Source organism: Lichenostomus cassidix, chromosome 3, assembly GCF_008360975.1.
Source record: "Lichenostomus cassidix isolate B80296 chromosome 3, HeHo_3.0, whole genome shotgun sequence".
In the NCBI taxonomy this organism is placed as follows: domain Eukaryota; kingdom Metazoa; phylum Chordata; class Aves; order Passeriformes; family Meliphagidae; genus Lichenostomus; species Lichenostomus cassidix.
This window is the reverse complement of record NC_139483.1, coordinates 2,437,271-2,458,515: the sequence shown is the minus strand read 5'-3', so window position 1 is coordinate 2,458,515 and position 21,245 is coordinate 2,437,271. Positions and strand designations below refer to the sequence as shown.

Below are 21,245 nucleotides of genomic sequence, written 5' to 3'. Positions count from 1 at the left end.
TGAAATGATCAGTAGAATAGATAAGGCATTACTGTATTACATCTACACTGGATGTTCTCCTAGAAATTCAAAATACTTTGGGCAGGAGAAAGTCACCTGGCCAGAACAGGTTAAATGTTTCTTTATTCTGAAGACATGGGTGTACATAGATGGCATCTACCCTGGAAGTTCAGCTTTTCACCTTGCAGTTTGATACTAAATGTATCTCACAGTATGTTCTGGTCATCTGTCTGCATTCATGCATCTTTAAGTGCAAAACATTCCAGTTCCTCTTCAGTTTGGCACACAATACTGCTGGTCCTGCTGCTTGCTCTTCTCCTTAAATGACATTTTTCTTCCCAATTCAATATCCATCCCACAATGACAACTCTCTCAGACAATGGTCTCGCAAAATTCCTGGTTGGGTTGCTTTCTTAAAGTATTTTCTGTGGAAAAATTAGCTGCCAGGAATGGCAGCAATTCTCTGGCTGAGCCAGTGGTCATTGTAGGGAAATTTAATTTCCTGCTTTGCTGGTTAATACCACAATCCTAGCCACAACAAAAGTTAATTTTCTTTAAAAAGAAAGTAAAAACCCAGTAATCCATGAGAGAGTTCATATGTCTATTGGCAGAAGAAACAGACCTGCATAGCATGATAAATGAAGGATGTTTATGGTTTATGGTTGCCTATAAACCAGGATTTGAACCACCACTGCACACAGGCAAAGAGCAAGCTGTGAGAGGCTGCACAATGCTAACCATTTTCCTGGTGAAAAGTCAGGTTTTATAGAAACTGTGGGAATATAATGGAAGATTGTTGAGGAGAATTATAAACACACTGAAATGATCTGCAGCTGAGGTGTAGAAAAACACATATTTCATACTAATTGTTGCTTAGCTTTGTGTGTTGGGTGAGTTCAATGTCTGTGCTTCAATAATACAGGCCTGAGATAGACTTACAGGCACTCCATCAAACACAGTTGACATTCCTGCCCTGCTGTGGGAAAGATCCAAGCAGGGAGGTAAACTACACCTGTGAGAACCCCTAAAATACATGTGAAAACAGCAGGTTCAGAGATCCTCTAGCTCAGACCAAGCACCAGCTGAGCCCTGTGGTGTTCCTGCTCAGGTGGTGCTTTGGGGCTCCCTAGTTTAACAAGGTAATGGAAATAAATTTACTCTTTTCATTTAATTCTGTGTTCTGTGGCCATCCCCAGGTCCTGTGTATGCCAGCTCACACAGAGACCCTAACAGTCCCTAAGCAGCCATTATCTTATCATTCTGCTTGTTGTTATTATTCACAATAATAGCATAATAATACTCAGAACTCACTTCTGCAATGGAGCACAGCCAGCTACGTCCCTCCCCAACATCACAGGCAGAAAACACGTTTTACCTTTCTTGCTTCGGAAAGCCAGACTGTCACTTACAGCTCGCAAAGGTAATTAATTCTCATGCTGAAGGGATGTAAGCAGGCAAGCAATGGGACTAGCCACCACCATGGCTTTCTTTCACTAATTACCTCTATTGAGAGTGAATAAGCTGCTTGCCAGGTAATTACTCACAGAAGCTTGACTGGGGTTCTGCATCAATTCCATCCATTTTTGGATCGCTGCTGCTGACTCATCACAGAAATGCTGCCTCCTTGCACTGAAAGGTCACAGACTCGCTTTAACTGGATGGTGTCTGTTTTATCTTCATATTTAAAGGCAGGTCAACACCAAATTCCCAGCAGGGTGCTCAGCATTTTGCCTTGCTGACCCTGAAAAGCTCTGTACATCCCATTGCTGTTACCAGGATCTTGATTCTTGCTCCCCCTCCCCACACATGAAACCTCTCTAGCCTGCAGGCAGATGAACCATCAACCACCACCCTTTGAGCCCAATGATCCAGCCAGATATTACCCCATACAGTGCTCTGTATTGAGACCATAATGTCCCAAGCAGCACACGAGGGTGGTGTGGCCAGGATCAAGGTAGGTGACATCCATCACTCACCTCTCAGACACAAATCTAGTCTCCTCATCAGAGAGGACCATCAGTCAAACATAATTTATCTCTGGTACATCCATGCTTGCTGCTGCAAATCACCTTTCTCTCTATGCTCCCAGAAGCAGCCTTTGCTAGAAATGATCTCTTTTGAAGGCAGGTGGAACATTTGTCTTAAGTTATCAGGGATCTTTGACACCCAGGAGCTTTCAAAGCTGAGAGTGTGTGATGTCACTATGACATCAGGCAGCACACATGGGAGCTTCCCTCCTGATCCCATGCACTTGTATGGGCTGTGATTTCTCAAGACATCCATGACTCAACCTTCTTTCACTGCTGGTAGTTTGACAACACGGAGGTTTGGCAGACTCTGATGGTGAAAAGCAAGGCAAAGAAAGTCCAGAGTACACCTTACCTGCATCTGCAGTCACTAAGTCATCCACCCCATTCATCAATGGGACACGTTTTCCTTGTTTATTCATCCTCTACTAATGTAGCAGTAAAAGCTCTTTTTGCTTCCCTTGATGTTCCTTGCAAATAGTGACTCCAGGAGATCTTTGGCTTTCCTACTACCATCCCTTCCATGCCCCCAGAATGTTTCAAAACTCATCTTTCATGGCCCATTCCTGTTTCCATCGCTTGCATACTGCCTATTTTTGCACTGGAGCTCAGTCATGGGCTAAGTGCATAGCTAAGCCAGTCTCCCAATATATTTACTTGCTCCCATGAGTAGGATGAGGTGTTCCTGTGCTAAGAGGAGGTTAACCTTAAAGACCTGACATGCTGCTGCTTTCAAGCAAAAGTAAATCACTATCTGCTGTTTTCATCAGGGCTTTACCTTCCTTCCAAAATTTAATTACTTGAATTTAGAGATCTCCAGGTGTTAAGAGGGTAGTGACTCCAGACCAACCAGAAACTTACATACTGAGCTACATGAAAAATCTCAGCCTTGCACGCAAAGCCTCATGCAACACACTGACAGCATTGCTACAAGAGCCAGAGACTGTTACATGTGCCAGAGACAGCACCGTGGTGACACCTGGGCTGCAGAAAGGTGTCCTCAGTGCTTCCTGCTTCCAATGCATTGAGCTCATCACATAGCAGGGCAGATGACAGAAACAAGGGTGTGGATCTGAGACCTGTGATTATTAGCTGAGAGTGCAGGTGCAAAGCCACACATTTCTCAGGCTTGAAACCAAGGAGAAAAGAAGGCAGGAGCTGAGGATGAGGAGGGCATATTCATGGTGCTGATGAGGCAACAGGTACAGCAATTGGCAGAGAATATGATTGAAAACCAAGTCTCATTTCTTTTTCCTGTTGTCTCTATAGCTATGAGACCCAGAGAGCTTATGGGGATGGCACTTTCTATGAACACATGCACAATGGAAAATGTCCAGAGTCCTGAGCTGCCACAAGTGTAACAGGCTGGGGGCAAGGAAGTTCCCTTTCAGTTTGTTTTTACCCAAACCAATACCAAAATATGAAGATATTTCAGAAAAAATATGGTGTAGGTAGATCATTATGGCTGCACAACTGCTGTTGCAAACACTTGGAAAGGCCTGATCAGCCTTAACCCTCTCTCCTTACTCTTCCCTTATTGCTCGACTCCGATTGTGGAAGTTTGTTTGGTTTTTTTCCTGGAGGAATCATCAGAATTTATATCGAGTGTGCATCTAAAACACCCCACTTACACCAGATTCTGCAAAACACTTGAAGTGCTGTCTGCATTTGTGAGAGAGCAGAGCAAAGAAAATACAGGCAACCTTTACCACATACAAGAAACTTACTCCTATGAGAACAGTTGCATGGCATATTCCTTTCATGACTCTCAAAACAATCAATGTTTTTTAAAGATCCTAATTAGGGAATAAATTACCTTGTAGAGCGGAGAGAAAGAAAACTGGAGGAGCCTAGAGAATGGAAGGGGCTGAGAATGGATGCTGGAATATTGAACCAAACAGCTAAGTAGAACAGATAGTAGGAGATTCAGAAGTCACAGGACAGAGGTTAAATATAAAGAGCTTGTGAATTTTAGAGCCACCAATCGTTGGAGACTATCTCATTTTTGGGCCATTAGATAAGTGGGACAGATGTTACTGGGTTTGATCTCATCCAAGGCTCTTTTTTGCTTTCAGGAAGGAACTTGCAAGCCCTGGAAAAGGCTATAGTCCTGTCAACTACATGTTTATTCCAAGCCACTGCCATTCTCAGTGCAGAATGTCAAAATAAAGAATTTGCAAATAGCTTTATAATGTCTTGGAGGCCAAGTCATCCAAGGAAATAATCTATTGAAGAAATGGAATTGTTGCCTGTGTTTTATAGGTAAAGAAGTTTCCACTAGACAAACACATTTATTGGTTTAATAATCCAATGACCCCTGTAACTGATAGCCAATCAACAGCAATATAACAGCAAAGAAACCATCACTAGGGAAACACCTTCTTCTGGCCAATACAGTTACATAAATAAGAGGTTAGCTGTTGAATTGTGCTTTGGATAAAGGCAAGTCCAGACTATGGATTCTGGAAGAGCACAAAGCATCTGCCTCTGTTAGAAGCACCAACAAAGTGCAAGACATGGTCCACAACCCACCTCCCAAAGTTTAGGTCTCACTGTGGCCCAACTTCCAAAGAATACCAGGATGCAGCATGGCTGTGGGGATGTGGTTAATCCTGATGTCCATTAGTACATGAGAGTCTGTGCTATCAGCTGGAATTGAGTGAGTCAGTACTAAAATAATCATTTAAGCTATTAAAACAAACAGTCCCACCCCAAAGCAGTCTTATCACTTCCCCAAAAGCAACAGCTTCTCTTCTGGTCAGATGCTTCATTGCTTCTTTATCACTCAGCTACCTCCTCTCTGTCCTTCTTATGCCACAGATTGCTAGAAGCAAAGAGAGCCTCCCTGCTCCCCCACATTTGATCATCCCTAATTACCTTTCCCAAACCATTAAACAAAATCCTTTCTTTAAAAACCCGGGGGGTTTTGTGGTATCAGAATTACTTCTCTATTTCTCTCAAGCTTGCACAGACACACAAAATGTTCTTACATCATTAAGATGCAAAACACATTGTTCCTGAGCAAGTGCTTTCAAAAGCAATGTTTCCAAAGCCAGCATTTCCTGAAGCCAGTGCTTCCTGTGGGCTCCTTTAGAAAAAAAGGGCTTATTGAACTGATTTCTGCAAAGCCTGATGTTCCAGTCATTAAATTGTGCAAAACTATTGCTATATATTGCTGGCTTAGAAGCCTTCATTGTGCCATTCTCTTGCTGCAATCTTTGCACCAGTTGCCTCTCTCAAACCGCATCATGTCTCCCTCCTCCCCTCACTGCAAAGTACCATGGCTGTAACTAACCCCAAGAGTTTTGGAACTCCCACAAGGCTCATGTTCTAGAGCCATGAATCTAGAATCAGTCATGTCCCCTGAATATCCTAGGGGATATAGAATCCTTGACTTCTGCTACATAAGGTCAATTAATGGTCAATTAATTTACCACATAGGCAGTAAAGTACATTACCGTGAGTGTCAGAGCGTTAGGGGAAACAGGGGCAAGGCAGATAATGAGCAGAAGAGGAAGAACGGAGAATGAGTGGAATGAAGAGAAACCTGGGTCTGGCTCTTGCACAGGCTTCCCTGTGCACCCAGCTGCCCTATTCCCTGCTTTTCAGATCCCAGCTTGTACAGGAGCTGCAAACACAAAGGCAGGAGGACTGTGTGGAGTTGCACACCTCCAGCTTGTAAACAGCACAGCAGCGCAGGGAGGAAGGAACAGTATCTGTTCCTGTAAAATAGCATCAAGCATAAGCACTGAGCAGGGTGAGGCAGCTGGGGCGGGGAAACAGACCAGACAGGAATGGGGAGATTCCTGCCAGGAATGAGATTCCTGGTTCATTCAGGACTCTTCTCTCTTATTGTTTCCTTCTTTCCCAATCTGTGTTCGGAGCAGGAAGAAAGGGGAAATGGTATGTAATTCGGAGCACAGTGCTCGACCCAGACTTACCAAATCTGCCTCTGATAAGCTTCCTGAACTTTCTAAGTCTTCACTTCCTCACCAGTTCCCTCAGCCATGGATGGTATTTATAAGTGGCTCAGTGGTACTGTCAGGTGTCACCCAGCAGGGTAAAACACCTTCTCCTCCAACCATGTGGTGCTTGTAAGACCTTGCTAATCTAGCAGGTACATCTGCTATTATTTCCTTCATTTCTTTGCCACCCCTTTCAGGCCAATGTTTACTTCTTTTGTTTGCTCAGCCTCATTAATATTATTCTTTACTTCTCTAGCTGTTTATTTCTCCTTTTTATTAAGGAGGAAATCCAAATGAGTCCCTTCCTGGGGTTTCAAAATCACTCATTTGCAGCAGGGCAACAGTAACCGAATGGCAAAGCTTAGCCCTTGAAATTTGTCACAAACAGAAAGCAAAGAGTTAGAACATCATTGTGACAAACAGCTAAAGTATAAGATGGCAAGGTGGTGTATGTGATATATAAAAGGATGCTCAATTAGGTTTCTGGAAGCAAATCCAAGAAAGGCCTTTTCCAGTCGTTGCACAAGGTTTTTTGCTTTCCTCATCCAACACAAGCCGGCGATTGGGAAACACTCATTCCAGGGGAGACACCTAAAGCCAGACAACCATTAAGCATGACACTGGGCGTGCCTTCATTAGAGTACTAAGGCGTGTGAGAGCCCCATTTAGAGAAAGATAGAAGATAGCAGCTTATTTGTAAAACAGCGGAGCCCTCACCACAGTCCTTGTCCAAAGCTTCCAACAGGGTTGGTCAGTGAGCACTCAGGCTCCTCAAGCAGCCTTCTCCATCCCCCCTCTCACCACCACACCGTGCTGGAAAGCCAGCCCTCCTCTAGCCACTACAAGACTTTCTCCTGCTGATCACACCCAGATCCAGAGTTAGGACACTGCAGGACAGACAGTAAGCTCCCCGTCAGAACAGGGATCACAGACAGACCGCCTTTAACATCTGGGCTCTTCTGGTGAAAATGTACTTTTAGATTTGTGGTTCATTCTTTAGGATGTTAAGTGCCAACTGTTCTACAAAATATTCACGTATGTGAGAAGTGCTGCTTCAAAGAGAACCGCTTGAGAAAATAGAGAGTAAACCGACTTGGATTTTAAGCAGTACAAGGATGGAAAGCAGGCATCAGTGAAGTGCAGGGATCAGCTAAACTAACCTTGCAGAAATGTAAAAATCAAGAAAAGACAGCTTCCCCTGCCTACGTATTGTTGTTATACTCGTGCAGCGACAAATCACACTTTAAAAATTACTCCACACACACTTCAAGTTGACAAAACAGCTTTCCACTAGTGATTAATACATTGCAAAGTCAATTCCACTACTGGTTAAGCTTTAGGAGGAAGGTCCTACGTGTGTTTGTTGTGTTTGATATGAACTAGAGGCTAAGTCAGTCCATGAGACCAACAACATTTGCATGAGCATTCCCAACCCTCTCTGCAGTTTAGGAGAGACGAAAGTAGTGTTAGGTCCCATGATTACAAAACTTAAAACATAAGCCTAATCCATACAACCTGTTCAATGGACACTAAGACCGGCATAAAAGTAGCTTAATAAGTAATGTTGCAACTACCTATTTGTTTTCAATATTGAGGCAATTAGGGTAAACAATTAGACCTTACCTTCATTCCTTTAGTGATCCCATTTTTCTTAGATATTCCACTTTTTAAGAGGTTATTCTGTTTCTGATGATGATGATGATGTAGATGTCCATTGCAGACAGCACTGGGATTAGCCATCTGTTTAAATTAGTCAGATTCTCAGTTCTTAAGGGTGTCTCAGGTCTTTCTACTGTAAAAAAGACAGTGGGATGAGAAGATAAAGTTCTTGGTTAAAGCCTGAAAGGCATCCAACTGGTCCGTCAGGATTTTCCAGGATGAGAGGAGGAACTATCTTTTGCAATATCTTCGAAACGTAAAACTTTCTTTCATACACCTTCAGCCCCAGCAAGCTAGAATGCGAAATACATAGCAGGAGGTGTGCTCTTAAAATCTCCGAAAAATCCTGCTCATTGCTGGCTCTTGCATGAACACGGCTTCTGTGAGTCAACAAGGCTGCTGCAGCTATCAAGAAGTGGGTGGATTCAGAGGCGGAGACACTTAAAGATATATTACCTCTAAATACCTCCCAGGGAGAAACCTCGTTTCTTTTCCCCGAATTACACTCAGTGTAAAGCCACGTTACTCCCTAGAAACTGCTAAAACTTTCTGAAAATTTTAATGGAGTAATCTTTAAAATTATGTTGTTCATCTTGATAACAGCGTATTAGCTGAAAAAAACTGTAGTATTGCCCTGAGTAAAGCGGAAACACTTAAAAAAATTTCAATAATTTCTTCTTATATGAGTAGCATGACAGACACAACATTACCACTGCAAAGAAATGGAAAGCAATTCAGTGCTAAAATGAAAATTTATTGAGAGCTACGTCTTACAGACACATGCACAGGTATTCTCTAGAGTGAACTGTCCCTTTAAACTCAGTTTGGCCAGTAGCAGAATGAATGGCATGATATTGCCATAAATGAGAAATGGAGTTTTATAAAGTTGGTTTAGTTTTAAAACAAGTCAGGCTTTAATCACATGTGAAACTACTAAGGAGGACTAACATACATCCTTTCTTTTAAGAAAAAAATTTTGATTGTGGAAATACATACATTGTTTTTGCTGAACCAAATTCTCATGCTTCAAATTTTAGTGACAAAACATAAAAGCAGAAGCATCTCTAGCAACATTTCATAGAATCCCTTCCTCCCAAAATAATTAAAATTAGAGTGACATTAAAATTAGAGACAGATAAAAGGAAAGTTGTATTACAATATCAGTTTTGAAAAACTGGATAAAAGGCTGGGAGAATAAAAATACTTGAAGTGTTTTAATTAGAAAAAATTGCTATGCCATCCTGGCAATGAAATGTAAGTTATATACAGAAAGAGCAGCCTAGAACTTGAGTATGTGGAATACAGGAGATTAAATGTTAACTGCACCACTGTGAAAATACACAGGGGAACGCACTGTGTTGGTTTTGAAAACTTATCTTAGTCACTTTTTAAATTGCTAAAATGTATTTTCTTCTTTGAAGTGATTTGAAGTGGGATGTCTTCAATGTGCTGGAAAACTTCTGGTTCCTGCTTAAGAGAGATCTAAGCTTAAATTAATAAGACAGTAGTATTTTGGGTGAAGAAAATAACCCCTTTACTGACTAAATAACACACAAGCAGTAAAACACTGAGATTGTGTTCCTTCACAATTTCACAAGATTCATCATCAGAAACCAGCTTTTGTAAGTTTTATCTTTTTGGTGCTTTTCCTCGGTAAGAATACCTTATTTCTGTATGAATCAGTCTTGTTTAGGCTTCATTAGGGCATCTGTGAGGATAACTCAATGACAAATGAATTGTCAATATAATAATGTCAATAATAGTGGCAAAATAAATTGTTGGTCTTAAGTGGCTAAGAGTTCATATTTGCAAAAAAAAAAAGGAGACTGGGATGAGGCTAAGCCTGCAGGAAGAATGGTTGGTAATTCCTCCTGCATACCTATCAGCTCTGGGCTGCTGATCAATGGAACAAGGTAATGCAAGGCATTCTCTCTGCACCTGGCAAGTCTCTCCCATCAAGAAGCTTTCTTCATGTGGGAATTTAGTCCTTGGCTGTCACAGCAAATCAAACACCTGTAAAACTTGCCATCTGCTCGGTCAGTTAGTGATCATCTTCCCCCCACTGTGACAAAGACAAGAACACTTACCAGAGTGGTGTTGTTCCCCTTGCCAGCTTCCCTGTCCCAGCTAACACCTCTGCCAGGTGCTCTTCCCAACAGGCTCAGCACCTTCCAGGGCACAAAGCGATATAATTAACATCTCATATGTGTCTTTTTTTTTCCCCCCCAGTTAGGTTCACGAGGGAGGTGGAATCTCCAATTAGATAACAGTTCAGATAATGCAAATTCTGTCACTACTTCCAAGCTCTAGGTCTACACTTGTTATCCATTTCAAAACCCATGAAACAGCAGTCCTTGCATGAATAAAATAGTGAATTAAATGTGTTGTATTAATTTTAGTTTTCAATGTCTATAATATTTAAGGTAACAAACAAATAGAACTTTAACACGAGTTTAAATGAGCAATTAAAAGAAAAATCATAGAAGAGCTGTCCATTCAGGTATCTGTTAACTGTGATCTAAAAGCCAGGGCCCACAAAACGAATACCACTAGAAGTTGAATAAAATTCCTGCCCTGATCCTATTCAGAGCAAAAGATTTCTAGAAGGGATGAGTCTGGCCAAATACACAGAAAGTATCTGTAAACAGAATGTGGTATTTCTACTGCAGTTAAAAAAAAACCAAACCAAACCAAAACAAAAAAAAACCTTGTCCTTCAGATCTCCATCTTACACAAAGTCATCTCATCTATATAGATATTCAACATATGTATCATGTTACCAGTTACCTTACCTGCTTTGTCATCATCCTGTTAATGCCATTGGATCACTAACTCACATCAAAATCAGGATAAAAGTGTTTAAGTCCTTTTTAAATGCTCTGAGACAAATTGCTGAGCAGTATGGTGCAAAAGTGAAGTAAAGTATAGGCAGTTAATTAGCTGAGGTTTAACAGCACAGCAGAGAGAAAAGGGAGGGGTAGAGCTCTGCCTAAGTAGTCTCTCAGTGTTTGAAGAAAATCACTTTTCTGGTGTGCACTTCCATTGTTGCATAGGACAGGTTAAAAGGCTGAACTCTGCTGATGCACTCAAGAAATGGGAACAAAACCATCTAACCTTCCATTAGACTTTTGGCCCAGTCAGACACGTAGTGTCATTGGAGTGGTCATAATGTCCCCATTTTAAATAACAATACCGGGTTCACAGTGTCCCCATCTATAATAGCAGTGCTGGGTTACCTACTAATAAAAAATGTAAATGTTGCAAGAAAGCATGTGAACTCATCCCAGAAAACTGTCGTGTCATAAGCCAGAAAGATTTCGTAGGATTCCTGCTCATCCCAGAGTACAGTTACTTACAGTACAGTTGTGAAATGGTCTTGCATCTAGTTGGAAGATCTTGGTAATTTCAGTTCATGACAGATTCACATTTACATACCACATGAAACAATAGGGATCTAAACAAGGACACCAGGTTGCTTCATGCTTGTTTTGATTGGGCAGACACCAGTGTCAAAGAGCAGCTGAAAAACTGGGAACCCAAGTCTACTCCTTTGTAAAAATTCAAGATTCTAATAGTGTTTAAATTGGCAGCCAAGCATTCCAATAATGGAGTACACAGTAAAAAATCCTTTTTGCTCTCACAATAATTTCTCTCAAAACAGAAATCCATCTCATGAATTCTGTGTACCATTGATAATTTATAATTGATATATGTGGATACATGGATGTCAGAAGCAATTCCTGCCTTGGATATGCAGATAACTTCATGAAAAGATAGGGTGACACCATATCAACAAAGCAACAGCAAGCACCAGCCAGCAGCTGGTCAGTCATCCCCACAGGTGTCTTTCGAGAGTTATCCACATTTCACCAGCACTAGCTGGAGACTAAATTTCCTAAATGTTTGCATGGGAGAACCCTTAACCTATGTTTGCTTCTTTAAACCCCATCTACCAATACATACGTGGGAATGAGCTGGGATATGCCATCCCTCCTGGGTGTAAAATCGCACAGCAGGGCTGAAAGATCCCCTCAAGTGTCCTTGCACAACTTGAAGATATACAGAACACTTTGGTATTGGTCAGGGAATGATGCAGAGCAGCTCAGAGCCATGGCACAGGTGGACTCATGCCACCAGCATTGCAACAGGGCAGGGCAAGGTGTGACAGGCAGGGCTCCTCCGTGTCTGGCAGGGCCATGCATCCCCTGCAGAGCCCTGGGGCTGCCACAGCTGCCTCTGACACCTCTGCATCTCCCTGCTCTTCACCACAAGACAATGGTTGAAAGCCTTAAGCACATAAAGGTGCCGTCAGCCTGGTTTCTTAAGCAATGTTACCAGAACCAGTTCTCTGACTGCACCCAGGTGTCAATAAGCTGTGAGTTCTCAAGAACTGGTTGGGATTTTCCATTTGATACATATATCTGATTGATATACGATATACAAATCCAATAAGAAATCTGTAGCTAAGCTGAGGACATTTGTAGCACCTGAAACTTTTATCTCCCAAGGATTAAGGTTTCATCAATTGCACAACTAATGCAGTTCTGTCCCTGTCTTATGATACAAAAATAAAATATATCTGACTAGAATGTCTTGATCAGACAAATCCAACATTAATTCACAAAAACCCTACCAAGACAAAAATAATAACCACACAGCAACTAAGAGCCTGCTGCAAAAATGCAGCAGCAAACACAAGTGGGCTCACTATTTCTGCTGTCTCTTCTTCCAATTACAAGCCTCATGCCATTACTACACTCCTAACTGGATTTGAATCTGCAATTCTTACTCCTCAAATAAAAAACTTAGGTAGCTAAACCCACTGAAGCCAATAGAGCTACTCAGCTGAGCCAAAGGCCAAAAAGCACCAGGCAGAGACAAAACCTCTCTCAAAATTTCTCTACTGACCTCTTTCAGCAGTGGTGTGATCCATAGCCATGCAACCTCTAGAGCAGTCCAAGGCAGATTTCAGTCAGGCTGATTGGTTTGCTGAGCTCTGTAATTTGCAATGAGCCAGTGTGGCATTGTCATTGTTTCCACTGGACATGATGAACAGAGCAGGGGCAGCTCTGTGCCACTTGTTCCTTCTCTGTGTCATCACCACATCCATTCAGACAAGTTGCTCGTAGCTATGAACATCTGGAACATTAAGACAACCAAACCAAATCTCATTAGACAAATCTCATTATTATTAATACTAATAAAACTGAACAAAAGAGACATAGCTTTAAACTGTGCTTCATGAGGAAATGTCAGTCTCTGAACAGGAAATTATGAAGTGATTGAACACAAAACTTAAAAGTTATTTCTTATTGTTCTTGTAATGCAATTTTTCAGTGCTTCCAAAAGGATGAGATTTATGCAAGCCCAGATGAGAACTAGCAATGCTACTCAGTTGGGGAAAGAAAAAAAAAAGTAGCATTGCAAAATACCCCATTTTTAATCTAACAAGTGGCTCTGTTTTGCAATTCTTACTCATTGAATGAAGCACTTCATTGAATTAGACCCAGTGAGGTCAATAGCCTTCCTCATGCAAGTAGTAGTTATGCTTCAAAACCTTTTTATTAGCATTACTAAACTTAGTGACATGATAGAGTAGATTACTTGCCTTCCCCATTGCCAGTGAACAAATCATTTCAAGACATGACACAGAATTAGATTTTCGTGTTAAATGTGACTCCATACATGGGCTCTTTGTAGTCTTATTTCCTCTTGTCACTGTCTACAGTTTTTTTATTAATAATTTCAGTTTTGTTCATCCAATCTGTTAGGCAAGTACAGGTTGAAAAAGAAAAGAACCCAAACAAAACTCCAAAACCTGTGTTTATTGCCAGTGATAGTAAAGAAGGTAGCTGGGTTGCATTATAAAAATGAAATATCTTTCTTTCAGGTGCCTCACAATACTTTCCTGTGGTTGACATTAGTTATTTTTAGCCTATACTGTCAAACAGATTTGCAAGAAGAAACCAAAATATTGTTCACTTTACCTACTTAATGTAAACTTTCAAAAGCTTTGTCAGATCCATTTTTTTTTCTATTTTCACTTGTGCAGAATTTCTTTTGACTATTGAGAGTTTTGCTCCCCCTATGGCTTGGCACAAATAGTTGCAATTCTGTTTTAAGCAAACTTAACTGCAATCCTTTCTCAATTTCATGCCTTGCTGTAGACAGTGGAGCTCTGAAGAGGCACCAAATGTCACATGGGAGACTGAAAAGGGAGAATGAGAAATGAGCAATTCATTCTAGAAATTGTTGCCAAACGTGGGAAGGACAACATTACAAAATTATTCCAAAACTTTTTTTTAATTCCTCAAAGTTCTGAGACAAGTGTTTTTTCAAGTTGGTTTAAGACTTATATTTACCATTTTGACACAAAATAAAATGTTATTCCTTACTTGAAGTTATTTGTATAAAAGGTTCAGGGCAAAAGTCTGAAACACCCTGCAATTGTTACAGATGCTTCAGGAACACACTCTGGTATTGCAGAAACTGTGCTGTGTTTCTGGAGCTGCAACTCCAGGAGTTCAGCACAAAGCTGGTACTTTCACCTGAGAATAAAATCAATTGAAGGTTTCCCAGAGCAGCAGGTTCTATTCAACACAGTAGTTTCAGTCACAAAAGACTTTCATTAAACCCACTCAATGTTTATGATCAGAGTCTTTTAACTCTTATGCCAAGACACTGGAAAACTAAAGTTCCTTTCCTGTGATACTTGTTTTCATATTCCACGTAATCCCTAATTTTAATATTATGCATGGTAAGCTTGTCAGGCCTCAGTAAAGAATTGGAATCAAAAGTTCCTATTTTTCCAGTCTTTACAGTTCTCCTTTGAAATAAATCCCTATTCAAGAAAGCAGCTCATTTCACATCACTGGAGATGAGCAGGCGAGTTGACATTTAGAGTGCTGTTAGAGAGGTGTCCTTCCACTCTCCAGCTATTCATCCCTTAGCCTGGGGAGGCAACTATTCCAGCTGGCAGTGGATTTCAAAGCAACCTTTTCTACATGAGATTGGCCCAGGATGGAGGGCCTGAGCTGCTTTTTCAATGCTGCTGAAGTTTCAAGCCATTAAGGGATCAGCCAGAACTTGCTCTGAGACTGCTGGGTGTCCTTCAGCTCCAACACTGCCACTGGAGCTAACAGACATCTGGAGCAGTCTCTTACCTGGAGCAGCTCCTTTCCTCACCTGCCATGCACTGTGCTGGCATACAGCAGCTGATGTCATACAGTTACTGCATCATTACAGTTTCTTTGCAGGAGGTTTCCTTCTCTTCCTTTTATCTGCTAAAAATGGAACAGAGGTGACTCACAACTTGCAACTGAGATAGACAAAAATTAAACACTCAGCAGTAAAAGCTCTGCCAAGGTTTCCACTGCCTGAGCTGGCTCCCTGCTCATGTTCATCCATGGGATTGGCCTATTCCTGGTGCCACCTCAGCCCCTTGGACTGTGGCACAGCCCTGCCTCCCCACAGTGCCATGATCTCATTGTGACAAAGGCAGAGCTGGTGGCCTTCCACCAGCTTCTTCACCTGGCCCAGAGCTTCAGCTCACCCCCTTTGCCATGGCTGCCAGGCTCCTGCCAGTCTGTGCAGGACACAGAGCATCAGCCCAGCAGGGTGGGGGAAGCTTTAATAGGCTGTTTTCACCAAAAACAGGTGTCTAGAGGAAAGGAGTGGAGTAGGGTTTGAGAGCTGTCAGGAGAACTGTACTTGTGTGAAAGAAATAGCAGGAAAAAGCCCTTGCTCCTCCCTTCCTTCCCACAGCACCTGCCGTGCTTCACACTCCCACCTTTGCCAGTTCTAGCAGCCAAGGTAGCTCCTAAGATTTTTGGTCCTGGCAACAGAGACAGCTGAGCCATGGCCCTCTGACGGTGAAGATTACTTTATCACTATGTTTCTAAGGCCAGGAGACACTGCCAATCATTAGACTGAAGATTAGAATAATTAAATTCAAGATTGGTACAATTTTACTCAGTGTAGCACTCTTCTGGACCAAAGCCTGGTGCTCTATTAGTGATGTGAGTTTGACTAAAGGATCTCTCAGGAAAATTCTCTGATGTAACTAGAATTGCTCAAGAGTGTAAAACTTTTGCAACATGTTCAGCATTTCAGAATTACCCAGGTCCAGATTTTGATGTTTAAGACAAAGGAATAAACACACACACACAGACACACACACACAGACACACAGACACACACACACAGAGACACACACACACAGAGTCAGCAGTTCTGTATAAAAACAAAATCCAGAGAGGAAACCAAAAATTCCTCCTGTGATTATTCTGCAGTGAGTCATGGCCTTCTCCTTAAGATGACACATGTGCCTCTACAGGGCTTTGCTGACTTCAGGCACTCTGTCCAGATTAAGATTTATATGTGGGTTTATCTAGGCCTAGTTTATATTTGCTTGTATTCTTACTAGCTTAATTCACTGTCTTACTGAAACTTGATAAGATAGTTAGGTATCCACCCTGACACCAAGCACAACAAGTCTCAGACCAAGCCCACCTTCCACATGATGCTTAGGGAAATTCTTTAATTAACTTCAGGAACCAGTGTAATTAAAGATAAATCACAAATTTCGTACAGCATAGAACAGCAAGGAAATAATCCAAAGATTTCCTCTTTCCCGCATAATATTAATTAGGATTGTCAGTGGACTTCACGAGAACTCAAACCACTGTTCACTACCATGACCTTTTTAATAACACAGAACACCTTTAACTCAAGTCTTTTTAATAAACTAGTCACTCCCAGAACACCAAAGCTTTTCCTGCAGACATCCCTGATTTCCTACAGTTCCATACATCCTTGGACATTTCCAATCAAATTAATACAACTGTTCACAGTGTAAAGATAAGGCTGAGAATAATTGTTTATAAAATACAGAAAAATTCCTGACCCTTATGACATTTCTCAGATCATGTTTATTAACTGTAGGCACAGTTTGGATTTGAAAGAGTTTTCTTTCCAGGGTTGCCATGGCCTTCTCAAGATCTCACAGTGTACCTCTGTTGCTCAGCATCACCATCAGTAAAATACAAGTTATTTTGCAATCTCCTAATGGTACGAGACAGGTAATTATTTCTGAGTGAACACCAGCAAAAAGCAAAGACTTTTGGGTTAACAGTTACAACTTTGCTGCTTTTGTGGCAACAAAAAGTCAGGATACTGCCTTGTTTAGTCTTTATTCAGATCTCACAGCGTGTGTGATAATGTTTGATCTGTATTTTATCAGACACTGGTATTTCCCAAATCATTCACTAGGGGTGTGAAGGCTTTCTAGACAGTTCAAAGCTGGTTCTCTTCATATGTATTTACTGGCCTCACATTTGAGCTAGATCCTGGGAGAGGATTCTATTCCCACAATCAGCATTCCAACTGGCACTGTTTTATCAATAGTCTAACAAAATCTAATGTTTTTTTTTCCCCGTAGCCCCAGCTCCTGGAACAATGGGACTTTGTGAAATTAGCTTTTTCTTTTCTTTCTTTCTTCTTCTTCTTCTTCTTTTCTTTTCTTTTCTTTTCTTTTCTTTTCTTTTCTTTTCTTTTCTTTTCTTTTCTTTTCTTTTCTTTTCTTTTCTTTTCTTTTCTTTTCTTTTTTCTTTTCTTTTCTTTTTTTCTCTTTTCTTTTCTTTTCTTTTCTTCTTTTTTTTTTCTTTTTTTCATGACATGGAGGAACAGTTCAGTGCTTTTTTACCTTCATACGGTCCTCTACAGGCACAAAGACAAAACCATGGTATCTTAACGAAAGCTGGGATGATAAATATCTGTGGGAACTAGGCTTCAAGATAAACAACCAATATAGTGAGATCCATGTTGAACCTGAAACCTTGGTAAATCTGGCTGTGCAGCATTTTGTAATTTTATTATCCTCTGAGACTGAGTTTCATTGTTTCTTCCAATAAAATCAAGCTAATAAATTGCATTTTTAATTTTCAACTGACCTTCTACACTTGAATTTTATTTTCAGGACTTAGTTACAGATAAGAAGCAGTTCACATTATTATTTCTGCTGTCCAGGAAATGAATAATCATATTTCATAGATTTTTTTTCTATATTTCAATATTTCTTTTGGGTCAAGCCCAAAATTGTTTAGCAAGTTTTTCCTAAACACTTAGACCCATCCTAGTTGCCTTTTTTTCCTTTTTACCTTTTCAATTTGTCTCTAGAGGGTGAAGATCCTGTAACTGGTGGACAATTTTCACAGTGGGAGACAGAAGTTCAAATTCACTCCCTGCCAGATTTGTAACAGAGATTCTTAGCCTGTTTCTGCACCAGGGAGTTAAACCACCAAATTCACTGCCTTTCTTTCACTCTACCACCCTACATCCAAATAAAATTTTATTCACGTCCCTCTAGGGAAAATTTTTCAGTGAAACAGATGTAGAAAGGTACAGAAATAAGCACTGGTTTGGGAAAATAAATTCAGAACTTCCTGAACCTTTTTTTTCCTCAGAGATTTCAATTTATAGCATGGGCTTTTTTCTTTTTTTGTCTTTTTAAATAAATACAACCTATTTTAAAATCACTTACAAATCCACAGAATGTAGCCTTCAAACCTGTATGTTCTTTAGCTGAAGACCATTTAGATTTTTTTCAGAGTGACCCATTAATACTGGACTCAAATGAGGCACTGAAATGATACATTGGGAGGTGTAGGCTCTTTGCTGAAGCTGCCCTGGGCTCACTCTTAGCACCTTAAGCTTTGTAACCAGTAGGATCAATGGCAAATAGATCTCAGTGAGGCACAAGCATCAACCAAAATCTAGAAGAGTACTAGGTATAGCTATCCAACCCATTCCAGTCCTCTGCCAACTGCTGAGTTAGACCTCTAAAACAACAAACATCAGGTGGTGTTTTCCTGGGACACTGCAGGGAGTCAAGACATTTGCCTAAGCATATATTTTGTATTCATTAGCTTCTCACTGTCCCCAGGGACCTTCTTACCTAGAAAGATGGTATAGATGTGAAGGATCATTTCCATGCTTAGCAAAAATTTGCCACGTAAAACTGGAGGAATAAAAGACCTTAAAGCTGCTTGGATGAATGAACTTGTACTGACCTCCAAAGGCTGGGGATGTGTATAAAACATGGTCCTGCAAGTGTTTGTGCTTCCTGAGGAGCTCCAGTGCTCCAATTAACATAATGTTGATGTGACAAGAAAGAAGCAATTTTGCAGTAGAAACCAAATTATTTGTAAGGGACTCCTGGAATTATTTTTGCTTTGCATCATCATTCCCTTTCGAAAGCATGGTGAAAATGTATTACTAAGCCAAGTGTTTGACAAAAAGAGAAGTTATTTCCAATGGGAAGTCGATTTTTCTGTCTCTTGGCTGTTCAGAAATTTGACAAGAAGGTTTTATTAAAACAATTATCCACCTTATTTCTTCTTTATAAATCATCTTATAAGGCAGGAAACAAAACCACATGAGCATGAAAAAACTATTGTCACAATTTCCATGCTGAGTTCACAATATGGTAGAGAAGATCCAATTCCTAGGGCTGCTAAGTCAGGAGAAGCACACATTTCCTCCTGCCAGCTGGATTTCCATAGAAGAGAGAACCAGTACTATTCAAAACTGAAAGAAGAAAAAACCCCAGACCCTGAAAATTCTTTAGTCTTAAAGCTGAGTCTAGAATAATTCAATTCAAAAGAAGGATTCCCATTTGTTTTGGTAGGATCTCAGTCAGGTTCTTGGAGCTCAAAAGCACAGCAGGGAACATGAAAAAAGCTACAGAATTTCCACCTTGGAGGATGGCCACGCGTTTCACCATTTTATTTTGTTCTACTTTGGAGAAAAGTTCATAATCTTGAAATAATGAAATCTCTTTGATAGTTTTATATTAAACCTGAAAATATACCGTAATGATCAGTCAACACACAAGTAAAAAAGAAAGAAAAAAGTAAATAAAAAAATACAAGCAAAATTTATCCAGTGACTTATTTATTTTTTTGGAAATATTTGCAAACATATTTCTCAACAGTATATCTGGGACAGAAATAGTCCAGAAAAAATTATTTTGGTAAAAAAAAAAATTTCCAAACTAAATGTGAAGGCAGCAAACATGGCAAAGAAACAATGATATGCTAGATATGGCCAAAAAGCATTTCCTGAATTAGAGAGGTTCAGTTCCTCTGCACAGTTCCCCTGTGGAGTGGTAGCCCCCCACAGCCCAGAACTCTCCAGCACAGCCCCTTCGAGCCAGGCCTCCGTCTGAGTGCCCTCAGCCAAGCGGGGATTGGCGGCCCTCTTGGCCACAGTGACCACAAAGAAACGGAGTTTCAAAGCTCTGACAAGAGGAAAAGTGTCAGCAAAACCTCAGCTCTGGCAATGAGGAGAGCACACTGCTGGCTGCTCAGGGAAATGGGAAGCAAGGTCCCCAGGGAAAATAGTTTTGCACCTGCTGGGCTCCAGCAGTGCTGCTCCCTTTGGAAACGTCACCTCCTGTGGGCATAGGAGCAGGCAATTGCCAAATGCCAGAAGCCAAGCAGGCTGGGCAGAAGGCTGGCTTGCCTGAACAAACATCTTCTCTAGGAAAGAAGATGCAAAATGAAGCTGTGTGCCCAGTGGAATCCTGGTCAGGAGAAGAATACAGAGATGCTGATGGCAAGCATAGGGAGCAATGTGGTTCGGTGAAACTCAGCTGGAGATTAAGGCGGCCAGAAATGTGGGGCACAGTAAAAGACATTGTAGCATTAATGGCAAAGTCGTAGCAATAACATCAGCTCCTTCCATGGTGTGGAGGGTCACCTCGCAGACAGGGACAGAGACGCACTACAGGTGTTTAATGCGTTCTTTGCCTCCGTCTTCAACACTCACTCCACCCTTCCCGGTGAAAAACATGGATTAACCCATTGGACGCTTCAGAGCCCAGAAGAGGGCAAGCCCTGCTCAGCAACAACCAAAGCCTCCCTGTGCTATCCACCGCATTCTCATCCTGAATCCAAAGCCAGCTCTGAGCCACTTCCTGGTTAGAAAGGAAGCGTATCCCAGTCCAATCCAGAGCAGTGCAAACGCTCACCCACCTCTTGGGGAAAATCCTAATTCATTGAACACCTTCTGCTCCTCACATCCGACCTGCTACCACGTAGACATTCCTTGTGTTTGGTGGCCGTCTTGGGGCAGCTTCCTGGAGATGGAGGAACCTCCTGGGTCTCTTGGGGCTCGTCTCTACCACCAAGTACGGGGTGTTCCCAGTTGGCATAGCCGGCACGGCGTCCTGGGAGCCGTGGGGTGACAACTGGGGGCTCCAGGACACTTGCTGCTGCACCACTTGCTCCTCCTGACAATGCTGCACAGGATCGGGCTGCGCTGCCACTTTTCCTTCTGGCCTTTCCCTGGCCACCTCAGTGCTGAGGAATGTGCTGCTGTGCTTGAGGTCCTTGGCTCCAAGGGAGCTGGCAGAGCTGTCCATGGGGTCTCCGCAGTCCTCAGGCCAGCAGGTCTCACCGAGCCGCGGGGAGGGAGGGAGGCTCTGATGAGTGAGGCTCTCTGAGGGAACAGAGACTCCTTGAAGGTGCTGGATTTCCCAAGGCTGAAGGCTCTCATGAACGGGGAGGCTTTCGCATGGAGGGAGGATCTCAGA

At 41.6% G+C, this 21,245-nt stretch overlaps 1 protein-coding gene across 3 annotated transcripts in view; it reads right to left on the bottom strand.

The window, feature by feature from the left end:
• The window catches only part of SPTLC3 (serine palmitoyltransferase long chain base subunit 3), an 80,755-nt gene extending 68,083 nt beyond the window's left edge, over nucleotides 1–12,672 (bottom strand). For 2 of the 3 annotated variants that reach the window (XM_085054027.1, XM_085054029.1), the window contains exon 1: nucleotides 7,616–8,061. In XM_085054027.1, the coding sequence (XP_084910153.1) occupies nucleotides 7,616–7,732 (117 nt within the window). In that variant the 5' untranslated portion in view covers nucleotides 7,733–8,061. Of the gene's footprint in view, nucleotides 1–7,615; nucleotides 8,062–9,738; nucleotides 9,820–12,559 lie in introns of those variants that run through there. The other variant, XM_085054028.1, reaches the window with a different exon arrangement.
• Nucleotides 12,673–21,245: the final 8,573 nt, after the last annotated feature.